General features: G+C 46.8%; 1 protein-coding gene across 1 annotated transcript in view; it reads right to left on the reverse strand.

Annotated features, from left to right (window-relative positions):
• Window positions 1-26,447, reverse strand: part of LOC119463922 (uncharacterized) — a 38,812-nt gene that overhangs the window by 10,591 nt on the left and 1,774 nt on the right. Inside the window, exons 3-9 of the mRNA XM_049656450.1 lie at window positions 26,211-26,361; window positions 18,425-18,555; window positions 18,072-18,114; window positions 15,254-15,438; window positions 13,600-13,841; window positions 9,532-9,629; window positions 3,479-3,722 (exon numbers count right to left, since the gene is read on the reverse strand). Of these exons, the coding sequence (XP_049512407.1) occupies window positions 3,479-3,722; window positions 9,532-9,629; window positions 13,600-13,841; window positions 15,254-15,438; window positions 18,072-18,089 (787 nt within the window). The 5' untranslated portion in view covers window positions 18,090-18,114; window positions 18,425-18,555; window positions 26,211-26,361. The remainder of the gene's footprint in view (window positions 1-3,478; window positions 3,723-9,531; window positions 9,630-13,599; window positions 13,842-15,253; window positions 15,439-18,071; window positions 18,115-18,424; window positions 18,556-26,210; window positions 26,362-26,447) is intronic.

Consider the following 26,447-nt stretch of genomic DNA (forward strand, 5'->3'; position numbering starts at 1 on the left):
ATGTCGGTCTTGAAAGAGCCGCCTACGTCTTGGTGCTCTCATGGTCGTTTTGTATAACTTGGTAAGCTGCCCGCACCCTGCTTCGCATAACATCGATTCCCACCGGGCGTGGGATCTGCCTGATTTTTCTCCTTGAAATTCTGGCGCTGTTGGTAATTCGGGTACACAGAAGTATATAGGGTGAAGCGCTTTGCTTACTACCTGCAATGTGTTGCTCTGGGAGGTAAATGGGGACAGGTATCATGTCTCATACGCCTTCTCAGTAAGGCTATGCGCGAGCAATACTGACACCATGAGAAAGTTATCAAAGAAGCTTCAGGTAAGGACTGCGCAACGAGCGATGTAACCTTAAAAAACAAGAATACATGGGTTTAGATTAGAGCGCAAACATGACTATCCGATATTCTAGTTGAAGGGGCAGAAGTGCAGTTGGGCAGGTCATGTAAGCATATGGTCAGATAACCGATGGTCTATTATAGTAACAGAATGGGTGTCAAGTGAAGGGAAGCGCATGACGACAAAAACTAGGTGGCGTGATGAAATTACGAAATTTTGAAGACATAGGATGGGACGTCAGCTGGCGCAAGACAGAGGTAATTGCAGAGCACTGGGAGAGCCCTTCATCCTGCAGATTACATAAATAGGGTATTCACGCGTACAATAAGACACCTACTTTAGGTATGAAGGACGAGAAACCTGATTACTTTACGAAGACTGGTGAAAAAAAAAAGTCACAGGCCTGCGCGGCACATGCAACACAGTCACAGCGTAAGCTGGTTGAACGGCGCAAGAGTCGCTCCAATTTCGGCACCACGCACAACAAGGTCTTCGCTTGGATTTTGACAAGAACGATCTGAACTGTCCGGTCGGCGTAGACGGCGAGCTGCGGCTTCTAATGCTCTCCGCACAGTAGTCCGCTGAGCCCAATGATGCCTGGTTGTAGCCGCGCACGTAGATCTACGATTCGCTTCTTCAGCAGCGACTCGTACCTTGCGAGGATACGCCATAACGTGTACCGAAGAGGCTCCCAGAATACGTGGCGCACATTTAACATTGGGATAGCGTTGATTGCGCGCCTCGTCTGAAGCGCATCGCGTCTGAATCGCATCTCGTCGCACGCGGCGGTTGCAGGCACGTTAACTAGATGGCGCCACCATACTGGCGGAGGCTCGGGTCGTCTGCGCCTGCGCGCCTGCTTAGGCGCGCAGGCGCAGGGCGCGTATAAAGGGAATTTTTTCTTCTGCCTGATAGCAAGCGCTTGCGTGGCTCTGTGGTAAAGTATCCGACTCCTACCCAGCGGCCCTGGGCTCGATCCCGGCGGAGAGCGGGTACCTTTTTTCGCATTTCCGGCGATGGCGGTTACGGGGCGGCGGAGGCATCATCGCGACCAGAAACGGCTATGGGAATGAGCCCATAACAGCTTACGCTGTAAAAATCACGGTAGCTTGAACTAGTGGCGCAATGCTGGTCCTGGCTATTGACCCTTTTCGCGGCGATCCCGTGGGCGCTGCCATGTTTGATCACGTGGTGACGCGTCCATTGCTTGCCTCAACTGCCTCCGTTGCCTCCTTGTTTACAATGGAAGTGTATGACGCTGGCGCGGCTTAGAAAACCTCTGTTTTGGGAGATATCGTAGACGGTGACTGGGTGGACGACACGAATCTTTGATCACAGCTTCAGAGAACATGCAAAACCGCTTTCGGAGCTCATTAAGCTATGTCCAAACGGCGCAAGCAGCATATATTGCGCTTGTTCTAAAAGCGGGGCTAAATGTGTATTCCAAGCTATCCAAACATTCCGCTCATGAATTGAATCAGGATTAGTGTGTTTTGCTCTTTGTTCTTTATTTGGCAAATATTTTGAACCAGCGACTTGTCAATTTCTGACTCAGTGAAGTCCCTCGGTGCGGCCACTATCTAATTATTTTCTGCCTAATCGCTCGCGGGTGTGCTCAGTTTCGATAGATTTGTTCTTGCTGCGCACAAGGCTTGAAACGTAGCTGTTTTGCACAATGTAATACCTTGTAGCAAATATATATTACCGCTAGTAACTCGCATACTCTTGTGGACCGTCACGAAACATTCAGCTTCGACCATTCGTGCGCCATCGGTGTAGTCCGTCATTTATTGTGCGTATACAGTGCGCATATATTCAAGTGTGAGCCCATTCACCTATTCTTAATATGTCGGCGATAGAGTTGGCGTAAGTTTTCCTGCCATTTGGGATAGATGTGTATAGATAACGTGCGCAAAACTTACTATGACAGGAAGCGGCGCTACTCCCATCCTCTCTCATTGTTTATATAACGAGTGGTACTTACTCTTGCCGATGTTCTGGGGCTGAAGCACTTCCTTTGAAGGTTAGCCACACAATGCTGGCGGATGAGGAAATTTCTTTATCCTCGAGGAAAGCCGCACATCTCGAAGTGCCGGTAACACGTTCGGATAGTTGCAGCAGCGGTCCGCGAACTTGGCCACCCAGATTCATTCCATTCCTTAGCATGCCAGTCACTATTTTTTCAGCCAACTACTGCACACGTCTTCAACCCACATGATTCAATCTAGCATGATTGGAGCGCAGTGCGTTAGCGAAAACTCAGTTGCAATTCCGACCGCTGATCGCACAGAAGCAAGGTAGAAGCGGTAATGGTTTCGTATTCGTGCGCGGTCGCCGAGGAGATGCATGGCGCGCCGCCGTAAGCGCCATCTCGTTTCTCTAGAACAAACTGCTCCGCGAAAAGGGTCAATATACGAAGTGATGATAAGTTACACGAAGTAATGTCAAGTGATGCGAAGTTATACGAAGTGTATAAGCATTTCCTCGTGTCCGTGGCATCGGGGAACGCCTCGCGAAGCGCCTGCAGTCCGAGCACACGTAGGGGAAGTGGGGCGAAAGCTAAGCAGAGTGTACGGGTGGCGCGCAGCAGACGATACGCCGGCATGACGTCACGGCACATGCGCAGTAGCGTGCAGCTGGTGGGAGCTCGGCCGAGCCGCCGCCGGGGGCGCCTGCTGCAGTCACGGACACCGCGAGCGTTCGGCGCTAATGCGGGGAAACAAAGAAGGTGGATGGCGTCTGCGCGTTGCCTCGTTGGTGCTGCTACAGTTTGTTTCTCTCCCTCGATCTGTTTTTCTCTTCCTCTCCCGAGCATAGCGCGCGAAGCGCGCACTCTCTCTCGCTCTCATTTTCTCCTCTCTCCCATCGTGCTCTCTCCCGAGCATAGCGCGCGACGCTCCGCGAGGTGGTTGCTAGGCAACGCAGTGGCAGGAGGCACAGATTACGGCCGGCTTAAACAGCTCCGCTGTTAAAGGTTAGGAATGTTGCACTGTTCCGAAAAAAGAATACACTATCAGACGGCAGCATTTATAGTTGGGTGAGCTGCGGAGAGCCCAAGGCACATAGCTCATTTGAGCAGTGGTTGCGACTCGATTTTCTAGAGAAGTGATGCGTACGTGGAGCGCACTTTCCGCGGCCTTACCCAAGCAAAGTAGAATTTCGAGTACGATGATTGTTGTGGATAGGCCGCAGGACAGTGGGTCCGCTGCGTCTTCAATCGCCGAGGCAGTGTGCAGGGGCTCTGGGATCTTGTAGAAGTGAGACGAGCTCGTCATCGTCGGTGACGTGGGCTTCCGCACGGGTGCCGCTGAAGGCATGGTGTTGGTGTTCCGTTTGTCCCGGTTTGCCGTACTTTCCGTCTTGCACATCACCAGTTCGCCCAAGCACTGTGGGACCAACATGCAACACGGTCACGAGTAACATACGTGCTCACGCTACAACACTAGTTAGTTCTTCTTCTTCCTGGGGTTTTACGTGCCAAAACCAGTTCTGCTTATGAGGCACGCCATAGTTGAGGCCCACGGATTAATGACCACCTGGGGTTCTTTAACGTGCACTACGACGCAAGCACGCGGGCGTTTTGGCATTTCGCCTCCATCGAAATGCGGGATTATCCCACATTTGCGGGATACATCCCGCGGCCGGGATTCGATCCCGCGATCTCGTGCTCAGCAGCGCAACGCCTTAGCTGACTGAGCCACCGCGGCGGGTGCCACTAGCTAGCGAATGAGAGATTTTGTGCACTTCACAAGGGATGCCCATTGTACTAACCACGACCAATTCGTATTTCGACAAGATGTCCGTGAAGCCGCGTAATCGTGCAGCTTCTGGAATGGCAATGATTTAGTGGCGGGCACATGCCGTGGTGTTATAGAGAGAGAGAGAGAAAGAATGCATAGAAAGGCAGGGACGTTATAGGTCGATAGGATGCCTCGATGCGCGATCCCCCGCTAAGGTGGTGCCACTCATTGAAAGGGGTGGTGCCGCGTCACTCTTGCCTCCCTGCGCGCCAGTGGTGAGCGCGGAGACGTGGTTTGTTCGCGCATCCCCTTCACAGTAGATGCTTGGGGTACGCATTTCCCGTAGCAGCAATCATTCCAGAAATGGTTGGATGATGTTTTCCTGAAAATAAAACTTGTATGCGTCGAGAAAATTAAAGGAGACTATGTAACAAGTACAGCCGAATCATTTGCGGTCGCGTTTGTCGTTGCGTGTCTGTATTTGTTATCTTACTATTTCTGTAAAGCGTTGTGCAAGGGAATTATTATTTGGGTTATTTGTTGTTCTGGCAACGACATAGTTAGCTTGAAGCTTCATTACACGCATGCCAGCATGGCGTTGACTACGTCTGTTCCTGTGCAAGGCACGACGGAAAAACGTCCCACAATTTGCACAAAAGGCATCGTTGTTTCCCGTACATACATCTATTCTCCTCGAGGGCATTGCATATATACAGACTTCGAGTGCCCTAACATATATGCGCAGAAAATGGAAAATACAAATCAATGTGAAGTAAGCAACGCAACATGAATATTTCTTCGTGTTTCCCATAAATCAATGTTTTTTTCCTTAGGCTTTTGTTCCTTCAATTGATATACTAGTCCGTGCCTTAAAATTATTTGCAGTGTTTGGATGACGATGCTTATCGTAAAGATACAAGGCGCAGACAAAATACATAAAAATTGTGAAGGTTGCGACTCTCGCGTGCGAAATTCCTTCTGGTATAGTGTACTCCTTAGTTTCCGCATTACCCAGGTCTGTCGTTTTATATTTACTCGGTACTTTGCGGGTAATGCACTTGTATCGACTCGCCTACTTTTTATTTTTATTAGTTTGGTATGAACATAACATTGAGGAGTAAACAAAGTTTTCCGCGAAACCATGCATGCTTGCTTCCATTACTGATAATCCGATTGTGAGTTCTGCTGACTCGCTTTAGCTGAAAATCGAAATATCAGGAAGACAGATTCGACTGAGCTGAGCAAGCAACTTGCTGACCAATAAACTATGCTCTAAAATTTAAAAACAGCACGCTACGGCCGAGAAGAGCACGACCCCCCCCCCCCCCCCCCCCCCCCCTCCCCGTAGCCACTTCAGTCACGAATTATGATTTAGTGTGTTTAACTCTTTCGTTACCGTGGGAAAATGTGCCACTTTTTGTAGGTTTTCGTAATTATTTTGTGTAGTACATATTATCATGGTTACACTGTCATGCTACATATCAATACAAAGCTAAATAAACGTATTTTCTAACGACATTACTTTTAAAAACAAATATTAAGGTGTAACAAGTAATAATATTCATGAAAAACAAGATTCATTGAAAATTGCACAGAACATTTCCAATGTGGTGCTCATAACACAAAAGGAGAAAAAAAGAAAAATAATGTGAAATATACAAAATGTTTGTTAATCAATTGTACATAAAAGAGGAAAGTTTGAATTGTCTAGCTCATAAATCATATGAGTTACAAATTTTTATTTTCCGCATAGTGGAAAGTGCCTTGTCCCATCAGGTGCCGCAATGATAATTTTTTCCACTACAAATTTTTTAAGCACCATACTGCAATAGATATCAGTAAAGAAAGAAAGAAATGAGCTGTTGAACCATGGGTATTTTACAAATTTATGCTAAATTTTAAGTCATAAAAAAATCCCAAATACCAAACATAACTCTGAACATGGCACCAAAACAGCGTAAGGTATGCCTTTACCGAAAAAAAGAAATTGCAAAATGTGTAAGCAACAAATATAGCTTCATAATACAATGTTTAGTAGTGGCAACAAAATCTACAACCATATCTCAAAGCTCTAAGATGTGGGAAAAAAATATATTCCTAAGGTTGGCATGGCACTGGGCAAAACAGTTTTTGGCTGTAGAGAAACACAAGCAAACGTTGCCAGTTTTACAGATGACATTGTTTTATGGTCAACTTCCTTGTCCTGATAGGACTTCTTGCATCTTCTCCGCTTTTCTAATATTGATTGCACTTGCTTTCTCTCGCTTGCCCGTGTACACATAAAATTGTATGGTGTAGCCTGTCTGAGGGTCAGCGAGCACCCACAACTTGTACCCCATAGGACTGCTTCTTCAGGATTTACGTCCACGCATACTTATTTGTGTTCAAGCAATCCTATTTATTACCTCCGCTGTGAAAAACACCACAAAAACGTCGATCGCTTTTGTGAGCCGCTTTGCTTCACTGCGCAGCATCATTGCGAGGCGGGGTTCTCTTCTTGGGCTAAACATGACTCCCTGCTAGGCTGATGGCAACAGATATCCGCCATATACTGTAGAGACACCGTAAATTAGAGATATAATATTGCCAACATCCTTAGGACATCTCAAGCGGCCTAAAAAATCTGTCACCTGTCAAGTGCTAGATTACTGCCGAACAGCTGACGACGATCCGGGCTTGTTTTGCGAGTTTCCGTCGCCCGAACTAAAATTCGACGATTAGATATCATCTTCAGAGTCACTGCTGCTAGAAACTGCAGAATAATCACTTGCAGGCACGACAGAATCGCCAGAAGGACGTTGTTAGCGCACGGGTCCGGCGGCCGGATCGTCAGCCATCTTCGTGAGCAAAACAAGCGAACCGCGCACTTTGAACCGCCGTTAAAAATCGCCGCCGCGCGGAAAAAGAACAAACTACGCAAGAAATCAAAGATAAGTGCTTAGAAAATGCGCTAGATGGCGCAGCTAGTCCATAGGAGCGCCGGTATTTTTAAATTTTCGCGCGGAGCCTATGGGTCACCGGTGACCCATGTTCTATAGGCGCGGTAACGAAAGAGTTAAGGCCTACAACTTTACATATTTTGCTGGAAATATGGCGCAAACATTGCAGAAAAACTTTGGCCCTGTAGCAAGAATATTTAATTAAATTCAGCCCTGTCTTCGTAATTACAAAACATAATTAATTACGGATGTTGAAGTTGCATAATTGACGCTCTATATCACGAAAAGATCTGACATTGTTGTTGCGATTAAATGAATCGGTTATTATTGGCTTGACGATCTTCTGATGCATTAAAAAGCACGAGTTGACTGCGGTGATACAACTCGGAGCAACTCATTAAGCTTCTCGTCAAACTTCGTAGTGCGCCTTCTAAATTCCCTTTGGTTTAGGTTAACCTCTGTACTAAAGTGACCTATGGCAGTATGTCGGATCTCCATATGGAGACACCGTAACCGAAAGGGGTAGAAAATGAAAAGCTTTACAAAACAGGAAGCGAAACTACCAATTTTGCAGAGAAACCATGTTTAATCAATAACGACCAGAACAGCCGCCCTATTTAGAAAAAAAAAAAAAAAAACAAACAAGCAATTGGCAAGTGTTTTTATTCGCAAACAGCGGAGCAATGAAACTTTCGCAAATTAAGTTTGCTTGTTGAACAACAGTGCACGTGACACTCAAGAAGATGGGCTATCCTTTTGAAAATGCGTTTTATATATTTGTAAAATGGATAATGGATTCGCATATATGTGTTTGCGCGTATGAAGGTTCCTTTAAAAAATCCAACCTTCACAGGGAAGGAAAGAGCATTGTATGAACCGATGTCATTGCTGCGATCCGTTAATTCGTCTTCCTTCTTTTATTTTCAGACATACACTAGCTGCAAAACTTGACTGCGCGATGGCTGTTATGACGCAGTCCTGTCGGTAGACGATCGAATATACGTAATTTCTATATAATGTTCATACTGCGCTTAACGAGAGGGAAGCCCGCCTATAGTTATCGGTAGCTTCGTTTATGTCTTGTGAAATCTAACGGAGGTTCTGCAGTTCGTTCTATAAATGGTAGTGCGCATTCCTTCCCTTTTTTTCGAGAATGTCCGACGCAAGTGACTGCATGGTTCAGCGCCCTACGCATGCCGCACTTCTCGCCGAGAATGGCGGCCGCCGGAACTGACGCTACTCGTGGCTGTCATAGATACCGCGATTAGTTCCTGCGCGTTTAAAGGGTTCGTCTTATTTCAATGGGGGAACCTTTACAGCTGCCGATAACATTTGCTGTTAAAATGATGCCAAGGCGTAGCTTGATAAGTTCTGTCACAAGTGCTGTTGAGGTAAATACGAAATACGCATATTGGCGAAATACGCATATTGAATCTTTGATTGTTCCGCCGCGTTCTGACGTTCCGGAACTACGATACGGCATTCGATAGCTGGCTGTGAATGTGATCGTAGCGAAACTCGACAACGTCTTCACTAAAAGGCGAGGTGTCTAAGCGATATCCAGGCCCAAGGTCGCTCCGCCAAGCTAATTTTATTGCGATAGCAATTATGTGGACACTCCAGGCGCATTTCTGCCGTCATCGTTGCCGTCGGCGTGACGTTCTGTATAAAGTCCAAGGGTGATAACATCGTCGCCGCGCGCCCTATGTTGTACGTGCGAGTGAAAGCGTGCGAGGAATAGCCGACGATGGCGGCTCAATCTCGCGCGCTCTAGTGAGGAATGCGGGGAGGAGGCGCACCGTCTTCCATCGCGTGCAAGGCACTGGGGGGAGGGGAGGGAGGGGGCGTTTTACTCCGGCGGCTGCTGCGTATGGCGTGGCCGCGTGGGCCCTATCTTGAAAGCGATCTTCGTCGCGCGCAAGGCATCGGGGGGGGGGGGGGGGGGGGGGGGAGGAGGGGGGCGTTCTACTCCGGTGGCTGCTGCGTATGGCGCAGCTACACGAACCCTATCTTGAAAGTGATCTGCGATGGGGATCTGTCAGGGTTCGCGTTGAAGCGAGAGGTAATACGCAGCTCAATTCGCTCGCTGCTGCTGCTGCGCTGACTCACCCCATCGTTTTGACAGCCAGTTTCCGCGGTCACCGAGTGAGATGCATTCATGTTTCCTTGTGCGCGCGTGAAACCATGCTTGTTAATGTAGTAATCGAATGTTTACAAGTTTATACGGCCAATAAAACTACTATTCTTACTTCGTATAGATGTCTACTAATTTGCTATCGCAATCAATGCTTCGCCTTTCGGGCGAAACTGCGACATTTTTTTTAGACGGAGTGGTCTTCTGTGGGGTGCGCAATGTTTGTAGAAACCTGGAAGAGGATAGTATTCACTGATCAGTTTGTAAATGTAAGGAAATATTTAGGTCAATTCACTGATCAGTTTGTAAATGTAGGGAAATATTTAGGTCAGGGTAATTGTTTTTTTTTTTTTTGAGATCTACGCGCAGCAATACAACGTACCGTGCATTGACAGTCCAGATAGCAGAGGCAGTGACTTTTTGGCCTGATGAGCACATTCCTGGACGTGATGATACGATGGCCGTCGCTTTCAAGAGCCACTGGGCATGGTTCGCGCGGGGACATTTTTACTGAATGAACATCTTATAAAAAGGCTAAACATTTCACAGATTCATGACAAACATTTGGGGTGAATATATTTTTCCCGAAATGGTAGTGATTACTGACCCGGCCCGTGTTGTAACGTGCGCATCAATTGAACACCCTCATTGCTTGCATTAAGCGTAGAAATTAATCTCTGTTTCGCACGTGAAAAAAGCGAAAAAGGGAGACGTTCAGTAGACTTCCATCCCGAGTGCTTTAAATACCTGGAGATCCACCGCACTAAAAGATATTGGAGATCCACCACATGTCTTGGAGCCAGCCTTGGTCACATATGCAGAGGAAGCTGTTGTGACAGCGACTGTATCTGCACTTTCGGCTTAATTAATGGCGCTGAAAATAATGACCTGGTCAACGTTCAATTCTAGGCGATAACGTTGAGAGGCACTTCACTAATACGAACATAAACGGTGCGTCTGATACTCTCAGTGTATTCATACAGCACAGTATACTTGTTTCTGTGGACTGGTATCCGTAGTCGCACTCTGGCTTACCCAAAATTTTACTTTGATAATTTTTTCCCTCGTGTGATACAGCAGCGGCATTAGTGAAATGCCATGCAAGCTGATAAGGCTTCGCCTCTCCTGCAGTTGCTTAAAAGAAGCGCTGAGTATTTGATACATGTGGTCAGCCTCTTAGGACGTAGTGTCTCTGGCTCATGTCAGTGAAAGATCATCGGCTGTCAACTCATCATGCCGTCGTTGTGCTGTTCCACCAGAAATCTGCCAGCGTGATACAAGTAGATGGCGAAGGCTTAATTTCTGTCGATGGAGTTTTTTTCTACTTCAAGACAGTCTTGCCTATGACGGGAGCCGTCGGAGATATCGCGCCAATTTCCTACCATCCAGGGTTACTTAAATTCTAAGGTACTATCGACCAAAAAAGTTTACGGACCAAAGGATCTGACGAAAAGCTGAATATCTCCGCATGCAGCCTCAAAACGCAGCCTGGTATTCCCATTTCCAGCATATACTGGTAAATGCGAACAACATTGTGATGTACGGTTTTACTGGCTACTTTTAAAGGCTACTCGGATATTTAGCGTTTTCTGAGATGACGTGGTCCGTAAACTTTTTATTGCGATAGCAATTATATGGACACTTCAACCGGATTTCTGCCGTCGGCTTCGCCGTCGCCGTGAGGTTCCGTATTTAAAGATAAAATCTTCGCCGCGCGCCGTATGCCCCAGCGGAAGCGTGCGGCGACGCGCGCTATCACGGAGAGCGAACGCACTCAATCTCCCACGCGCAAGCAAGGAAGCGGGAAGCCAGCGCCGGAGGGAGCAGAAGGGGGGGGGGGGGGGGGCACTTCTACGCTGCCAACAACCGCGCTCGTCGTTCGTTCGACCGCACCGCCTCTTATCTCCACACGGCTCTGACCTTTATGCGCCGTGCATTTGCCGCTCAGTTTCCGTTGAAGCGATAGACCGCACGTACCTTCGCCCGCTGCGCGGCGTATGCGCTCGCTGCCAGCGTTTTGACAGTCGTTGGCTGCAGTAATTCAGTGTGATCTATTCATGTTTGTGCGCGCTCACACCACGCTTGTTCATTCAGTTAGTAATAGTCGGGCCACATTTTCCAACGCACGCTACACATGCAATGCTGCCCAGATCGGCAGTGCAGCACTACAGGTGTGTCCCTTCGCACGCGCTGCCCACGGCAAGCGCTTCTCATCAACACCACCGTTTCACACGCGCCTTCTCGTGGTCATCGAGTCTCTCTTCATGTCGGTCTACTTACGCCGCAGCACACCTGCTTACTTAATCAGCTCATGTTTACTACAATTCATATTGCTACCAAGGCCGCTCACCTTACTTCGTATGACATTGCTGTGTTGCTATCGCATTCATTGCTTCGCCCTTAGGGCGAAACTGTGACATTTTTTTTTTTTGGTCGATAGTACATGTGACACACATGTACAATAAGCGAAAACGTTGATAAGCAACTTTCGTCTCCAGTGACCTGCAAGCTCCAGACAACCTTGCTGAATGAAGAATTGGGCGTTGCAAGGAGGCATTAACACTTTCATAGCGTACTGTATAACGGCACAAACGGACAACACACAAAGACGAAAAAGGCCCCGGGACATGCAAGCGCCGACTAGAAACGAAGTTTTATTCATACAAAACAAGGTAATATATATGCACTGATGGTGACACGTTCTTTTGTTTATGCATCTTAGTTTGATTTTATGCTGTCAAGGTAGGCCAGTTTCATCTGCGATAGTGTTAGCGAAGGCTGGCATCTTGATTTTTTTTTATCAAGATCCGTCTGAATGCACCTTGATTTTATTTTGTGTGCGCATATGTATGACATTGTTTTATATGAATGAAACGTAGTTGTAAGTCAGCGCTTGCCCGTGGCCTTGTTGTCCGTTTGCGCTGTTACAGCATACAGCTTCACCAACTCGCCCAACTTTCCATTTCTTTCATATAGATCGTGTGGTCAAGCAGCGCCACGAAAAGGAAGCCTTTAACACTCCGCCCAGAGTAGAATATTCTTCCCACCACTACCAGATTTATCGCAAGCCGGCTGAAGTATGCCAAACGTTTTTCTTTAGAGCAGGAAAAAAATGTGATAGAACATATGCGCCCCTATACACCTAAAGGGTGTCACGCTGTAAATTTGTCAAGGTATAAAATATGCCGAAGCACATTATGAGGACGCAACTAAATGCATATTATTTGCGTTTGTGTCAAGCAAGGTACACAATTTTTTTTTGCATTCTGCTTAAATACATAATTTGCCAAAATTAGTTAACCAACTTGGCAAGTAATAACTGTAGGGTAAAACTTTCAATGAGAAAGTTAGAGCGTTCTATTAAACACATGATTGGGCAGCTTGCAACTTGCTTGCTACGTAACCATTTTTTCTACGTCCTGAAGAAATCCCACAAATAATAATAATATAAAAAAAGCAGGTGACATTCCCGCTTGCGCGCCGCGATTTCAGTGCTCGTATGTGCTGCGTATGACCGAACAGCGCGTTCGGCCTGGTTGCCGTTGGGCGCGAAATTTACGCCAGCGATGTGATTCCTTCTCGGCGGGGTTCATGATAGCGAAATAAAGATTGATCTTAAGTAACACAGCACAAAAATGATACGGACAAAAGCGAAAGTAACGGAACAGTTGCTGGTGGAAATTTGGAGGTTTACGAAAGCAAAACCATGTATGTGCAGAATCAAGTCACGTGAACTTAGGGGACAATATTGTTAGAGCAAGCGTGATACCACTTACGGATGCACGCGCACACAACCCGGTCGTCAAAAATAGATGCGCCAAGATGGGACCTGATCCTTTAAACAGAAGTCAAGCCAGTTCAGTTCTTTATAGGATAAATGATACCGCACCATATCTGAGAATACGGAGGCAGCGGCGCGCCACGCTTCTGGTCGCGGAGGCCACGCGCAGACTTCTCGGCAGTGCCACTAGACGGCGCAGCGTGTCCAGAAAGACGCGCGAGTGAGGAGCCCGGTGGCCGCATGACGAGTCTATGAGCGTTTGCACGCACCGGCGCGCCGTGCATTTCGGAGGCCACGGGTAAGCTTCAGGGCGGCGGCGCTGGATGGCGCCGACTGTTCTTAGGGAAGAGGAGTCCCGCTGCAGTACAAGCTTCATACAGATTGCATTTCGACGGTGACAATACGCTTTGTCGCTATATTGATTCAATCCTAACACATCACTGTCGAGCGTCATCGTGATATGGGTTATTTTTTCTGCCTCGATCTTTTTTCTGATGCTGTGCTTCTCCTTTGCTTACCAAACCGATTATTTGCACCCATAAATGTCGGTTCATCAGCAGTAAAACTCGGTTCTTAGTTCAGCGCTAGTGGCGTTTCTTGTGTCTCACCTTCTATGCGCTGCTGCCAATCTTTAGACATGTATACGTACTACACGAGAAAGAGACTCACCGGTGCACCACACGTCGGTGGTAGGCATGCTGCCTTCGACCCGGAGGGTGAGCAGCATGAGCAGCTTCTGTCCCGGGGACAGAGGAATCTGGTCGGTACTGGCCGATCCGAAGCCGAAGCTGCAGCCATGAATCACAGCCCTGACCACCGCAGGACTGTGGCCGGTGTTGGTGGCGTAGAGCCGGATGACGACCGGATTCCCCGAGGCTGTTGTGCTCACCTCGCTCAGGGACTGCTTCGCACTGAATTGAAGGAGAGCAGCGGGACACGATTGCTTGACCGTCGTGTGGCGGATAAAAAATAATAAAAACGCAATGTTGCAGTTAATCTCTGGGCTACAATAAATGATCATCATCATCATCAGCCTATATTTTATGTCCACTGCAGGACGAAGGCCTCTCCCTGCGATCTCCAATTACCCCTGTCTTGCGCTAGCCCATTCCAACTCGCGCCTGCAAATTTCCTAACTTCATCATCCCATCTGGTTTTCTGCCGACCTCGACTGCGCTTCCCTTCTCTTGGTATCAACATAAATATATCAACATAAATATTATCCCTACCATATAGGAAGTGACTAGTTTTGCATAGGGTCTAAAGTCCTCAACGACTGTCTTCCCGTCAAATGCACTATGGAGGGGCCACACTTCCTGCAGGGACAATCACTTTTCAAGAGAGAGATTAATGTGGCGACGGCTTTAGCTTTTGAGCCAATGAGGCGCGTGTTATGGTTAATGTTCGGGCAAAGTTAAAAAATATGTTTGTGTTAATTATAAGCTTTGTAATTAACTAATAACACTGAGAACAGCGTCGCTGGAAATTGGGTTGTGATTCTGAAATATCGCACAAGTATGCTGCATCTTGTTTCCTTGACAGTCAGATTAAACGAATGTTTCTTAGTATAAGCGCATGTTTTTAGCATATATTTTAATTCGAAGCAACAAAAGGCAGGCGACACTAAGGGCTATCGGTAAGTGGCTCGGCCGGCCGGCACGGAAAAGCCTGTTTTTAGGACTCCAGCATTGTTGACATGTGCTTACAAATCGTTTTTGTTGATTCCCGTTTTAGTCTTTTATCAATCCTTGTTGATCGATCTTTGTTGTAATCGTTTACCTTTAGTTCTGTTCCGAGTTTTACACCTAGCTGTCAGGTGGTGTTTAGCATCCAGTATGCAGCGCGTGCCTCATAATCAGGACTGGTTTTGGCACGTAAAACCCCAGAAAGAAGAAAGAAGAAGCATCCAGTATGCATGACTTCATTGATTTCTCGCCGATTTTCCGTGCTGACCGGCCGAGACACTTATAGATAGCGTTGTGCCATTTGTGTCCTCTGCCTTATGTTGCTTCGAATAAAGGAACCATTTGATAGTCAGGGCATTGTCCTGTCAGTTTGTCACACGGCGTCCCGTCGTCTGCGCTGTTTCGCCATAATGTACCTAAACAACAAGCCCAGCCAAGAATCCTCGTGCATGTATACGAATTCGCTCAGCACTTAGTTTCGCTATCCCTTCGCGTACTTTGGCTAGATTTGTGAGTCACGTGACGTCATAGAAGCAGCTTCTCATCGTATTAGTATCCGAACATGGCGGTCACGATGACGTCAGCGGAAACCATTCACACCACGACAACGGCCTTCTTGCTAGGAAATAGCCGCTCACTCGGACGCGCGGCGCTTGAGCCCGTCGGCGCTGATCTCGAGGAAGGCGACGCTGAGGTGAGGGCCCGCGTAGCGGAGGGTCAGGTAGCGCCGCCCTGTCTTCTCGTTCAGCAAGATCGGGTCGTCCGAGGGATCCGCGAAGCCCTCCAACAAGTGCTCGGTCCTCATGCCCCGAGACCGCAGTTCCTGCGGCGGCGCCAACACTGCAGTGCTGGACGACATTCTGGCCAGATGAACTCAATGAGGATAACAAGGTTGTGGTAACGACAAGCGAAGTCAGCCACGAGAAAGTCATCATCCTGAGGGTAAACAGGCATTGAAAGCACTTGAGCCCAGTCATGACACAAAGGAGTAGGCGGAACTGGTGAGACGCAAATGACTGTGGACTGTTTTGACAAAGACTTGGGATGACTGGGAGACAATACACTGAAAAAAAAAAAGTGCCCTGAGCGCACTTTTTATTTTACACGCGCCATCCATGTCATTGGAACTAAAGCTGACGACGTTGCATGAACACCGACAGCGGCTCTTATTGCAACCCGCTTTTACTCCGTGCGCTTTCAACATCTCTGTTTCTGTATTTTCTTTTCAGATCGTTAATATTTTAATCATTTTCCGTGCTTTGTAAGTACACGCGCGCGTGGGATGCGGCAAGGTAGCGCAGCTCACGAAACAAGCGACGAATCGCTAACCGTATTCGCTGCGAAGTGTGTATAATTGATAAAACGACGACTTCAATCAAAATAGAAAGGCAAAGTTATTATGATGATGTTGATGTCGATGATGATAATAATAACAAAAACGTTATTCGCCTCAAAGAGAGAGAAACCTGGGCAGCGCACGGAGCGGTCGCGTTATTGCAGACGCACAAATTTCATTGTGGTTGTTCTCAAAAAGAATGCCAACAAAGTTCACATGAAGTAAAATGAACTTTTTGGTGCTCGTTACAAATGTTTTGTTTCACTCCCATTCTTATGTGTGCATTTGCAAGTAGAAATAAACAATTGATTGCTGTAACATTCGTTCGTGATTGCCTTGTCGCGTTTTTCAAGCGATAGCAATGAATTTGCTCTCACAGTGCTACTCTCAATTTCAGTTCTTTTGTTGTGGTGCCACTGAGCTTAAAAAAATGAAAGAAGAAAGCTCGTTGGGCCTATTGTTTTACTTCATACGGGGGTGATCATTGTTTAGTTTTACAGAATATTTTGAAAATTGCCTGTGGCACAATTCTTGTCCTTAAGATGGATTATTCGAAGAGGCGGACATTACTAGCACGTAAAATCAAAACACATATTAAACTAATTAATGAACATTAATGAATTCACTTCTTAATTAATTACTTTAGGGCAAATTTAAAACTTACGAATTGCGGCTGGTGAGTTTGCAACACCTATCCACCTGAAATGAATTTCCAGGTTGTCAACAGTGTCGAGATATTATTTCCAAGAGTGTGGGACGAAATGCATGGGCGTCGCAGTTACTTTCGTGCTTCAATGCACAAAAGAGCGTTTTGTTAAAAGAAGTAAGTGGAGCAACAGTACATTTTTTACGGTAAGTTTGATCGCGCATACCTCCAAACTGGTGTCATTCTGGAAATTCATTCTAAGTGGATACGCCTTGTAATCGCACCGGCTACAATAAGTAAATTGCCATTTGTGCTGTAATTAAGACGTTAATTAGCGAATTATTGTCAATTAGTTGAATAGTTCAGCTCAAGGACTAAAATTATGTTATCTGAAACAGGCGATTTTTAAAATTTCGTAAAACCTAAAAAATGGTCAGTCCGTAGAGTGAAGAAGACGACCACCAAACTGAAGTGACCTGAGATTTTACTCCAACTTTTTGCTCTAATAACTCCTTGAAGTATTATGTTCCAAAGCTTATTCGGCTGTAACGTCTGTAACCAGAGTAACTTTAGAACAGAGTAACCTCTGTTCCAATTCGGCTGTCGGCGTAATTATCAGATTGAGTATATTTACGCTGCGTAAAAGCTAAAGCTATACTCTATAATTTCTTGGTACTTTCACTGCTTCAGTACTGTCCCCTTGTTTTGGGTACGACTGGCACTAGTATATCTAAGTAACATCTGCTTCAAAAAAAAAAGCGGCATGATGTATAGCTAATGCACCTTACAACGAGCCCTCTAGACAGGTGTTTGCACAGTGTAGCATTTCTCCCGTGCAACAGTTATATAACAGCAGATGTTTGCAGTGCTATAGATCGCCTGTCAAGGAGAATGACAGGCATAACACAAGTCGCAAAACTGTCTATAAAGGAAGTATACCAACTACCAGAAATAAGGAACTATGGGAAATACCAACTCCGTGAGCTAACTACTTCAAACAGTTTTTATCCTATACCCTTCCGCCATTACTCAATACGTTGCATCAAGAATCTTTTGATCCGTTTTGTTACTCGAACAATGAAATAAAGTTGTTTTTATGGCGTCTGTTCGAGAGACTTGTATGACATTTCCCCTGTGTTTGTGCTTTCCCATGAGCTGCAGTTCTTGAATTTATATAAGTATTTACAAGGCACTTGAGAAGTGCTGGTGTATGTTTAATGCACGTCGCGTGTATTTTATTTCTGTTAAACGTACGCAACGGTCGTTAGGTGTAATATGCCATCTGCTGTGTATGCCCAACAAAGGAGTAAGGGACCACTGTCAAGCTGTTCCTTTAGTTCCGCCTCCTCCTACCGAAAAGAAGATAAATGTATTGATTGATTGATTGATTGATTGATAGTTGAATGGTGCTTAGTATGTAGCAGAATGAGCCCGGTAAGGGAATGCCGTTGAAGTGCAGTTGCCCGTCACTCACGTTGTCTCGGGACCACATATCTAACGGCTGCAGCTCCAGGCAGCTGCGACAATGGAGAAAGCGACAAAGGCGAATGAATAAGTGAACAGAATTTTACGTTCAGTATTAATTTCTTGTATGAAGTTTAACATAAGCATTCTTGTAGTGCTGTGATGCACACATTGCGAACGAAGCTATTTAGGTGAATCTAGCTATGTTGGGCCTTTTATTGGGCTGTGGCCGTCTGTACATGCACTAATCTAATTGATGTGATGTCATTGCGGCCGCACGAGAACCTCAGCTTAGATTGATGTAGTGCACAAAACGTAACAGAAATTTCCTTGTCATCCCAGCAGGCGCTCAGTGATTCTTACCTTCCAATTTGGCGCTGACAGCGCTCGTCTTGATTCCAGAAAGCTTTGAAGTACGACCCAACTTTGGAGCACGCCGCGTCACCAAGGCCTAACAGGTGATTTCGAACAAGGAGGTAGTCCTTTGCCCCGTTCTGCATATATTATGAAAAAAGCGGCCATAACACACAGCAACAATTATGGCGCTGTCCTACTCATAGTTCAGGGCAGTTTAACCGAGTGGCGCAGCGGGACGGAGTTTAGTGGTACTTCGATAAATGTTGAAAATGCGAAATACAAGCCGAGTATATTAGTGATGTCATGTCTTCTTAGCAAAAATTTCAAGACACCACTTTCGAGATATCCATCCTTAATATGTTACGAAGTAGTAAATTGACGTTCCAGTTAGACGTTTCCCTATAAAAGTTAATTGCACTGCGAATTCGTTTTTTATCGAATTCTTGGAACGCATGTCTCAAAAGTGATGCTAACCTTATGGCCCGAACATACATGACTTGACTACTGCTCGGCCTCAATTGCGCAATTTCAACGCATACCTTATAGGGAATAAAAGTTATCAAGTGAGTGTCTTTCATAAGGCACATGTGGAGTATTTGGCGCACCCTCATGTGCGGCGGCAGGTCGTCGGGCGCCATTCCGGCAGCGAGGTGCGGGATGAGAAGCCTGTGGGTCTCGAAGGGCAGCGCTGCCGCGGACTCCGCGCTGCTCAGGTACTTGGCCACCACCTGGCCACGAGAACGCCAATGCGAATCGAGCTCACTTTCCTGCTGCTCAAGGTCGGCCGTGGCCTGAACGCGGCAACACTCTCTTCTGAGGCTCGCCTTCGGAACGAAGCCTTTGAATGTGACATCTCTATCATGGAGTTAGGAGAAAAGACAAGCTTAAAAAGGGAGCGTCACGTCATAGTATTGAAGCAACAGGAAGTCGTCAAAGCACGCGATCACGTCCTAGCGTCTTCTCCACCGCTGCGCGCTCAGCGACACATGCGGGTGCTGCACTCGCCGAAGTGACACATTGTGCGGCGAACATGTGCGCAGACAGGTTGGCAAAGCAGCCGAACATGCGCACTTCCATTTATAACCTACCGTGGGCCGATCGACTCCGCCGAGCGCAGCCCAGACTCAGAGGTCACGTGTTGCGCCGACTTGTGAAGGCACGGCTTCGCTGATAGTTGGCTTGCAAAAGCTGGTTGCGTGACGTCATGCTCCATCCTAGTTTCCTTCCTTCCTCTATGATCTCTTCGTTTCGCGGCTCCATGAAATGGTTAGCAACTTGCTTCGCATCTGAATATGAAATCGCACCCGTCGTGCGTAGGTTGAACAGTGCTCCGTATTAATTTTAGTTGTCTTTTTCGTTTGCCGTCAAATACAAACAACGACTCTTAAGAAACGTATCGAGACGGGCTGGTTGGTGATTCATGTTATTTGAACAGCGTAGAAGCAGATGAGAGACCATCAGAAAAACGATTCGTTTTTCTGTCCGTCCTTCGTCTGCTACTGCACTGTTGAAACGACGACTCTTAGTTGAGTTTTACAGCGGTTCATATTTAGGAAAAGCTTAGTAAATCAGTAAATCGAATCGAGACGTAGCGAAGTTGGACTTCTTGACCTCGTCATTACAGACATAACCGTCTCGATTTGCTAATGTCTTCACCCAGTGCTTCCCAATGTATAGCAGTACACGAACCACCAAGGTAAAGCGCGTCGCAAACCCTCCGAAGTCTTTCGGAGTAGCTCAGGCTCAAGGGCTCGATTTCCGGCCGCGGTGGTCGCATTCCGATGAAAGCGGAATGCAAGAACGCTCGTTTACTCTGCTTCGGGTGTGTGTACGGCAAAGAACCTCGGCGGGTCAGAACGAATCCGGAGCCCTCCTCTCCCTCATAGCCCCCCCAATGTACTGTTTGGGGGCTTGAAACCCCACAAATTTATAAGTTTTCCTGGATTGCTGCATCACCAGAAATACGCAGAATCGGAGCTGCTAAAAAAAGAAACAGTGTACTGCAGAGGCACAAGAGTCGTCGATGATGAGGTGCGCATCAGTGGTAAAATACGGCCAGAGTAGACTTGCTCCAACAGTGCCAGGCACTCAGACACTCACCGACTATGCGAACATATGAAACAGGGCTCGATTTAGTTCGAGAGGGTTCCATAGGATTGCTTCCAGGTCACTTCTACCAAAAAAGTAGCACAATGCATTTTTCTTTACTGCACGGATTTTCTTTACCGTGAACCGTATCTTTGTGCATGCTTTAATTGGTTCTTCGGTCTCTTACACTTCTGAGAGCACTTAGAAGCTGCCTTGTAACGGCCAAGAGTAGGGTTAAAGGTCGCGTTCAAATATAACTGCTGTCCGTGCGAATGCAAAGGCGTTGCTTGAATATCCTTATTTCTATCGACCTGAACATTGTTTATCTCGTTAGAACAAAACTACTCTATCTCTCTCTCTCTCTGAAACGCACTCGCGCATTCGCTTATTTCAAGGAAGGAAGGAAGGAAGGAGAAATACACGGAAAGACAGGGAGGTTAGTCAATTCTCAGACCGGCTGGCTACCCTGTTCTGGGGAAAGGGCGCAAGGGGAATAAAAGATAATAAAAAAAATCACAGCATATCAATGATGATGAGTGGGCGAAGCACCGGGGGATCATTCGGGTAGACCACAGCTACGGACGAGAGATAAAGAGAGCGCGCGTCGGGAACGAGAGAGAAAATTACACCATCTTCCAGTAGGGGAACCCTGAGCAGTGTTGCCAGGTTTGGCTATATATAGCCAAATTGGGCTACGGGAAAATATTTATGGCGTCGAATTTGACGAGTTGGCTATGTGGCTATATTTGGGCTACTGAAAATCTGCGACTTGGCTGTGTTTGGGCTATAAGTGGCGCCCTAATCCACGCTTCAGAGGTGGCTCTGATCGGGTAGAAGCAAATCTCGAAGGCTGTGTTATGCTGGTTGAGCCGGCCGCGTGGCTGTGCGTGTGTGCGTGCGCGAAATGACCCCCCCCCCCCCCCCCCCTCACGCCTTTCCTTCCCTCTCTGCGCCGTTGTCTGAGCCGGTGGCTTGCATCTTTGATGCACTTAAACTTACACCCTGCTTGACCGTTCGGCGCCCGATCCCCGGGCATCGGGATGAACCTGAGAGTTGTGAGTTTTTCACAGTATACTGTACTAACATGGCTATGTTCAGGAAGGGAGAGCAGTAACATAGGATCGGGGCCGTCGGGCGATCGTGGCGCCGACATGAAAGAAGCGAAGCACGGGTGGATGACACGCTCCAGTGTGTTCATGGCCATGTCTTCCGGATGAAGCATCGCGCCGGGCACCGCTTTCGACCTACTCCACGTTTCTAGCGCGAAGCTTTACTGCCATTTTCCTTTTCCTGCTAGAGGAATTTTTCTTCGTGCTTAGATTCGAGATTCATTTCGATAGGTTGGACGTAAGATCGGATCCTCCACAGAGAGAAGAATCTAAACATGGGGAAGTGGGCCAAGTATGCGAGAACGTATAAAAGAGAATGGGAGCAAGACCCCGAGCCAAAGGTGTATTTTTAATGCAGCTACGTTATTGTAGTGAAGCATTTTGATTTTGAAAAAATGGTAAGCAAACCTGGTGGACCATAGTGAGCATAGTGGTGCTTTTACTTCTAGATGGTTTGCCCGTAACGTCATGGATGCAGATACTCATCCTGCCAATATCGAAACATGTTTGCCACGATGACATCAGTGCACCACGCCACATGAACTTCACCCACCGTGTTAGCTTAGCTTGTTAGGTGTCGCGCTGCTGGCTCGAGGACGCGGGTTTGATTCCCGGCCACGGCAGCCGTGTTTCGATCAAGGCGAAATGCAGGAACACCCGTGTACTTAGGTGCACGTTAAAGAACCTGAGGTGGCCAAAATTAATCCGGAGTCCCCCGCTGCGTTATGCCTCCCAATCATATCGTGGTTTTGGCGCGTAAATCCCCATAAATAAGTAGAGTTTTAGAATAGGGGCCTCAAACGTATTGGGGCCCCAAAGAAATAGCGTTGAAGCCACTGCGCATGCGCAAGACGGGAACTGTGTTTGGGTTTTGCGTCGGGCACGCTATTTCATCGATTTAGCGGGAGCCCCAAAAGCTGCCCCAAAAGCTTTCGTCAACAAACATGGCGGCGCCCATCGAAGCGACGGCTCTAATTTAGCGCAAAACTGAGCTCGATTCATGGTAATGCGTGAAGTTCGTAAGCTAGAAGCAATTGCGGCTATCGCTTTCTCTCAACTAACATGTGTAATGAAGATTCATTCATTATACGCCGCTGATTGCGAATTCAATTGTCGATTTCATGGCTCGTAGGCCTATCATGGATTGACTTGGCTGGGTGAAGGTGCGTAAAGTTGGTTACTCAAGACTAAGCGCAACAAGTTGCATGCTGCTAATAGAATAAGTTCTAAATTGTATTTAAAGGCGAAAACACGAAATTCTAAATTACTTTTCTTATCATATAATTGTACATTTTATTTCAATATTTATAACAGCTTTTCTTTGACGCCGTATGGCGCTGCAAACGCAACACGCTATCCGCCAACGTTACTAGATTACCTAGTAACGCTGCTATCCGCCAACGCAGAACGCCTATTCCAAAACTCTTCATTCCTGCATGCCCCAACGCTAACACCGGCAAAGCTCTTTGGGGCCCCAAACTTTAGGGGCCCCTATTCTAAAACTTTATTAGCCATCAACATGGTTTGCTTTTTGACAGTAAACGGTTTTCACAGCATTACCACTGCTATCAATGTGTTGTTTACCATTGCTCTTTGTACGCCGTCACGGCTTTTACCATTTCGAGCGGGTTAGTTCGGGACGTGGTCGTCGCCGAAAACGGCTGCGCGCTTCTTACACTAGTGTGCCGGTTTGTGCAGTAATCTTTTAAAGCTCCGCTTACACCGATTCAGACAGTGAGTGGCATCTGTTGCCTGTCCCTTTTCTTAACGCATGTTCTTGGCGCGGTACAGACCTAAGATGGCGGCCAGGTTGATGTAAATTGACACTATATAGGTAGTGTGTGTCCCAGCTAATCCGGGCCAAGATAATTGACAAACAAAAACAAGAAAATGAGAATACTAGATAGGACGATGAGGCAAATAACGCGAGATATCATAGCGCGAAAGACTTGTTTTAGCTCATCAAAAAAGAAGCCGTGAGCACGTCGCCGTCGCAGATCGCTGGACAGCTGAACTTCTACGCCGTAGGCAGAGATAACGTGAGAGATCGATGACGCTGAACATCATTTTGTGTTCACGACAGCTAAAATGCAGAGTTCGTAGTTAATATTACTGTAAATAACTAAAAATAATAACTTAGTACTATCTGCAGCGTCATAAAATAAAAGCACTGATTTCGCCCTCTGCAGCGATTCACTGGAACTTAAGAGCTACCGGGGCCAACCAAAAAGTGTTCTGTGCAAGCATGATGTCGCTGTGGTTGATGTAAAGAGCCGACCGTCACGGCGGCGCGAACATTTTGTTACGGCGGGTTGTGCAAAAAAGGATTGCCGTTGTCGAATGTGAAAATGTATAGACAAATAAAAATGCAAATAACAATGGCTATATTTGGCTACGAAATATTTTGCACTTTTTTTCTGTTTGGCTACATTTGGGCTACAACTTCTCTAGCTTTTGGCTACGCCGCCTCGTCGGACCTGGCAACACTGACCCTGAGTAGTATGCGAAGCAGCCATGGGGTCGACTCAAGGTAGTTTTATCAGCTCTATAAACTTGGACATGCAGCAGCACCAGCAATGCGCAAAACTGTTGTCGACGCCGTCGGCGTTTTGCCCGCGTTCGCACCGAACGCGCGCAAAGTGGAACCGGAAGTGGAACCGGGAGAGGAAGTGGAACCGGAAGTGAAACCGGAACCGGAAGTGGAGCCGGAAGCGGAACCGGAACGCCATCTAGTGAACACTTCATAAAACTACAGGTGGCTACATACTACATCGGAGGAAGGACAGACCCACGCCCTAAGGAGCTTCGCCCCTAAAAGAAAACTCGGGAGGGCTGTATCAGGGATGCAGCGGCAGGGGGTACGTGAAACTTCTTGTGCGTGCTGAAGAGGGTGTATGGGCACTAGGGTAGAAATGACGTAACCATATTTGGTTGCGTAACCACAAGTTGCATTTATTCGCGCATTAGAAAGCGTGAATAATTATGCCTAAATTATGTTACAGTTAGTGGAGGTTTTACGCTGTAGTCTTGCAAAAGTGCTCGCTCTCTATTCGAAGTGGGCTGTTGAGTGGGCCCGTTTGTTTTGCAGAGAGTATCTGGGCACTAGGGGCAAAGAAAATGACCCCCCTCCCCTGCAACTACCGAAAAGTGCCTGGTAACGATTGCCTGCATCAAAGGCCAATTATACTGGAAACAGTACTGCTCCCGAAAAAATAAACATATAACATTCGAAAATACAATCGTAGCGATAACTTTAACCAAACTGAAATACAATCTAGTGACACTCATATGCCACTCGATATACCATAGTAGCGACAATCATAAGACACTCGAAAATACACTCATAGCAGCCGTAAGATACAGCAAAAAATAACCGAAACAAAAGCCATGGCGACAGTCAGTTCATCGCATAGCATTTCATGGATGCTTCGCTCGTGCACAGATTCCGACATCTGCGTTGCATCTGTTTTCTTACACAACTGTGTTTGGACCGTGATTTAAAGCAAAAAAAAAAAAAATCCTTGCGTTAGGGGGTCCTGACAGTAGCTCCTCAGGATCAAATAAAGTTCGTTGTCTGTCTGTCTGTCTGTTGCGTTTGCCTTGCCGCCGCAGCAATATGGTCATAACGAGTGCACTGTGCATGCTGTGCTGTATCCCACCCAAAACGAAGAAGAGAAACGGAAGAGGATTATACGAGGATTCTAAAAAAAATGCTCATCAAATGTCAACTATCTATGCATATATAGACACGCGCGCACATTTTGCAGCATGTTGGGCAGTTGAGTTTTGTCTGGCATCAGAAATCGTCATGCGGCTACGCTGAGCCTTTTCCAACTCGCTGCAGCGCACGGTACTTTCTCGTCAACACCGATATGCGCTCATATGAGCGATGCAGACAAGCAACGGGAGAGCAGTGGCGTTGAAAAATAAAATAAAAATTTTCCCAGATGTACGCAAATACGCACAAAGACAGCGAAGCTGTATAGGGGAGTTCCTCCAAAAGGCCTGTGTTGCCTGTGTACTCAGCATCTATACCCAAGAGTTTACAAACTTTCCAAACGATCCACGGGAAGAGATCCAACGATCCCATTGTTTTCAAAAGTGCTTTAGTTAACGTGAACTAGTAGTGTAACTTTGTTTTATTTTTTTGTCGCTGTTTCGTGTAAGTACCGTCTAACGAATGGCATTTTTGTACTGCAAATTGATTTTGTATTCACTCTCTTATGTTTAAGCTTGTGCTTTTTAGCATAGCCTTCTATCTTTGCATTTTTGTTTTCAATAATGTTTTTATGTTGTATTTATGTTCTTGCTCCTCTCCTCCTTTTTAGCATAATATATATATATATATATATATATATATATATATATATATATATATATATATATATCCTCTTCTCTATAATGTACTGCATGTACCTTGAGGTTATTATAAATGAATAAGCATTTCACAATGCTTCAGCATACCCGAGCTTAGTACTACGCACGTTCTTGCATGTAGCACCGGCTCTGTACCCTCAACAGCTTCTCTGTCACGTAGGCGCGGAGGCTTGCACGACACAGAGGGCGCGCGCTGCGTGCGAAGCTGGCGTGCTCACGTCGCCGGCGCGGTTCGTCGGGTAGTCGGTGCTAAGGAAGACGCCCTTGGGTCCTGTCACGCTGTGCCACGAGCGAGGCCCACTCTTCCTGAAGACGTGCACCTCGAGCGCGTGGTAGACGACGGCAGGAGCGAGCGCGGTCACGAAGTACCTGCACGACACGCGGTTATTGACAGTTGGCCGAGTTGGTGTCGGTTCATCTGTGGAACAGCTCGGGAAAAACGGGACGTACATATA

Source organism: Dermacentor silvarum, chromosome 9, assembly GCF_013339745.2.
Source record: "Dermacentor silvarum isolate Dsil-2018 chromosome 9, BIME_Dsil_1.4, whole genome shotgun sequence".
In the NCBI taxonomy this organism is placed as follows: Eukaryota; Metazoa; Arthropoda; class Arachnida; order Ixodida; family Ixodidae; genus Dermacentor; species Dermacentor silvarum.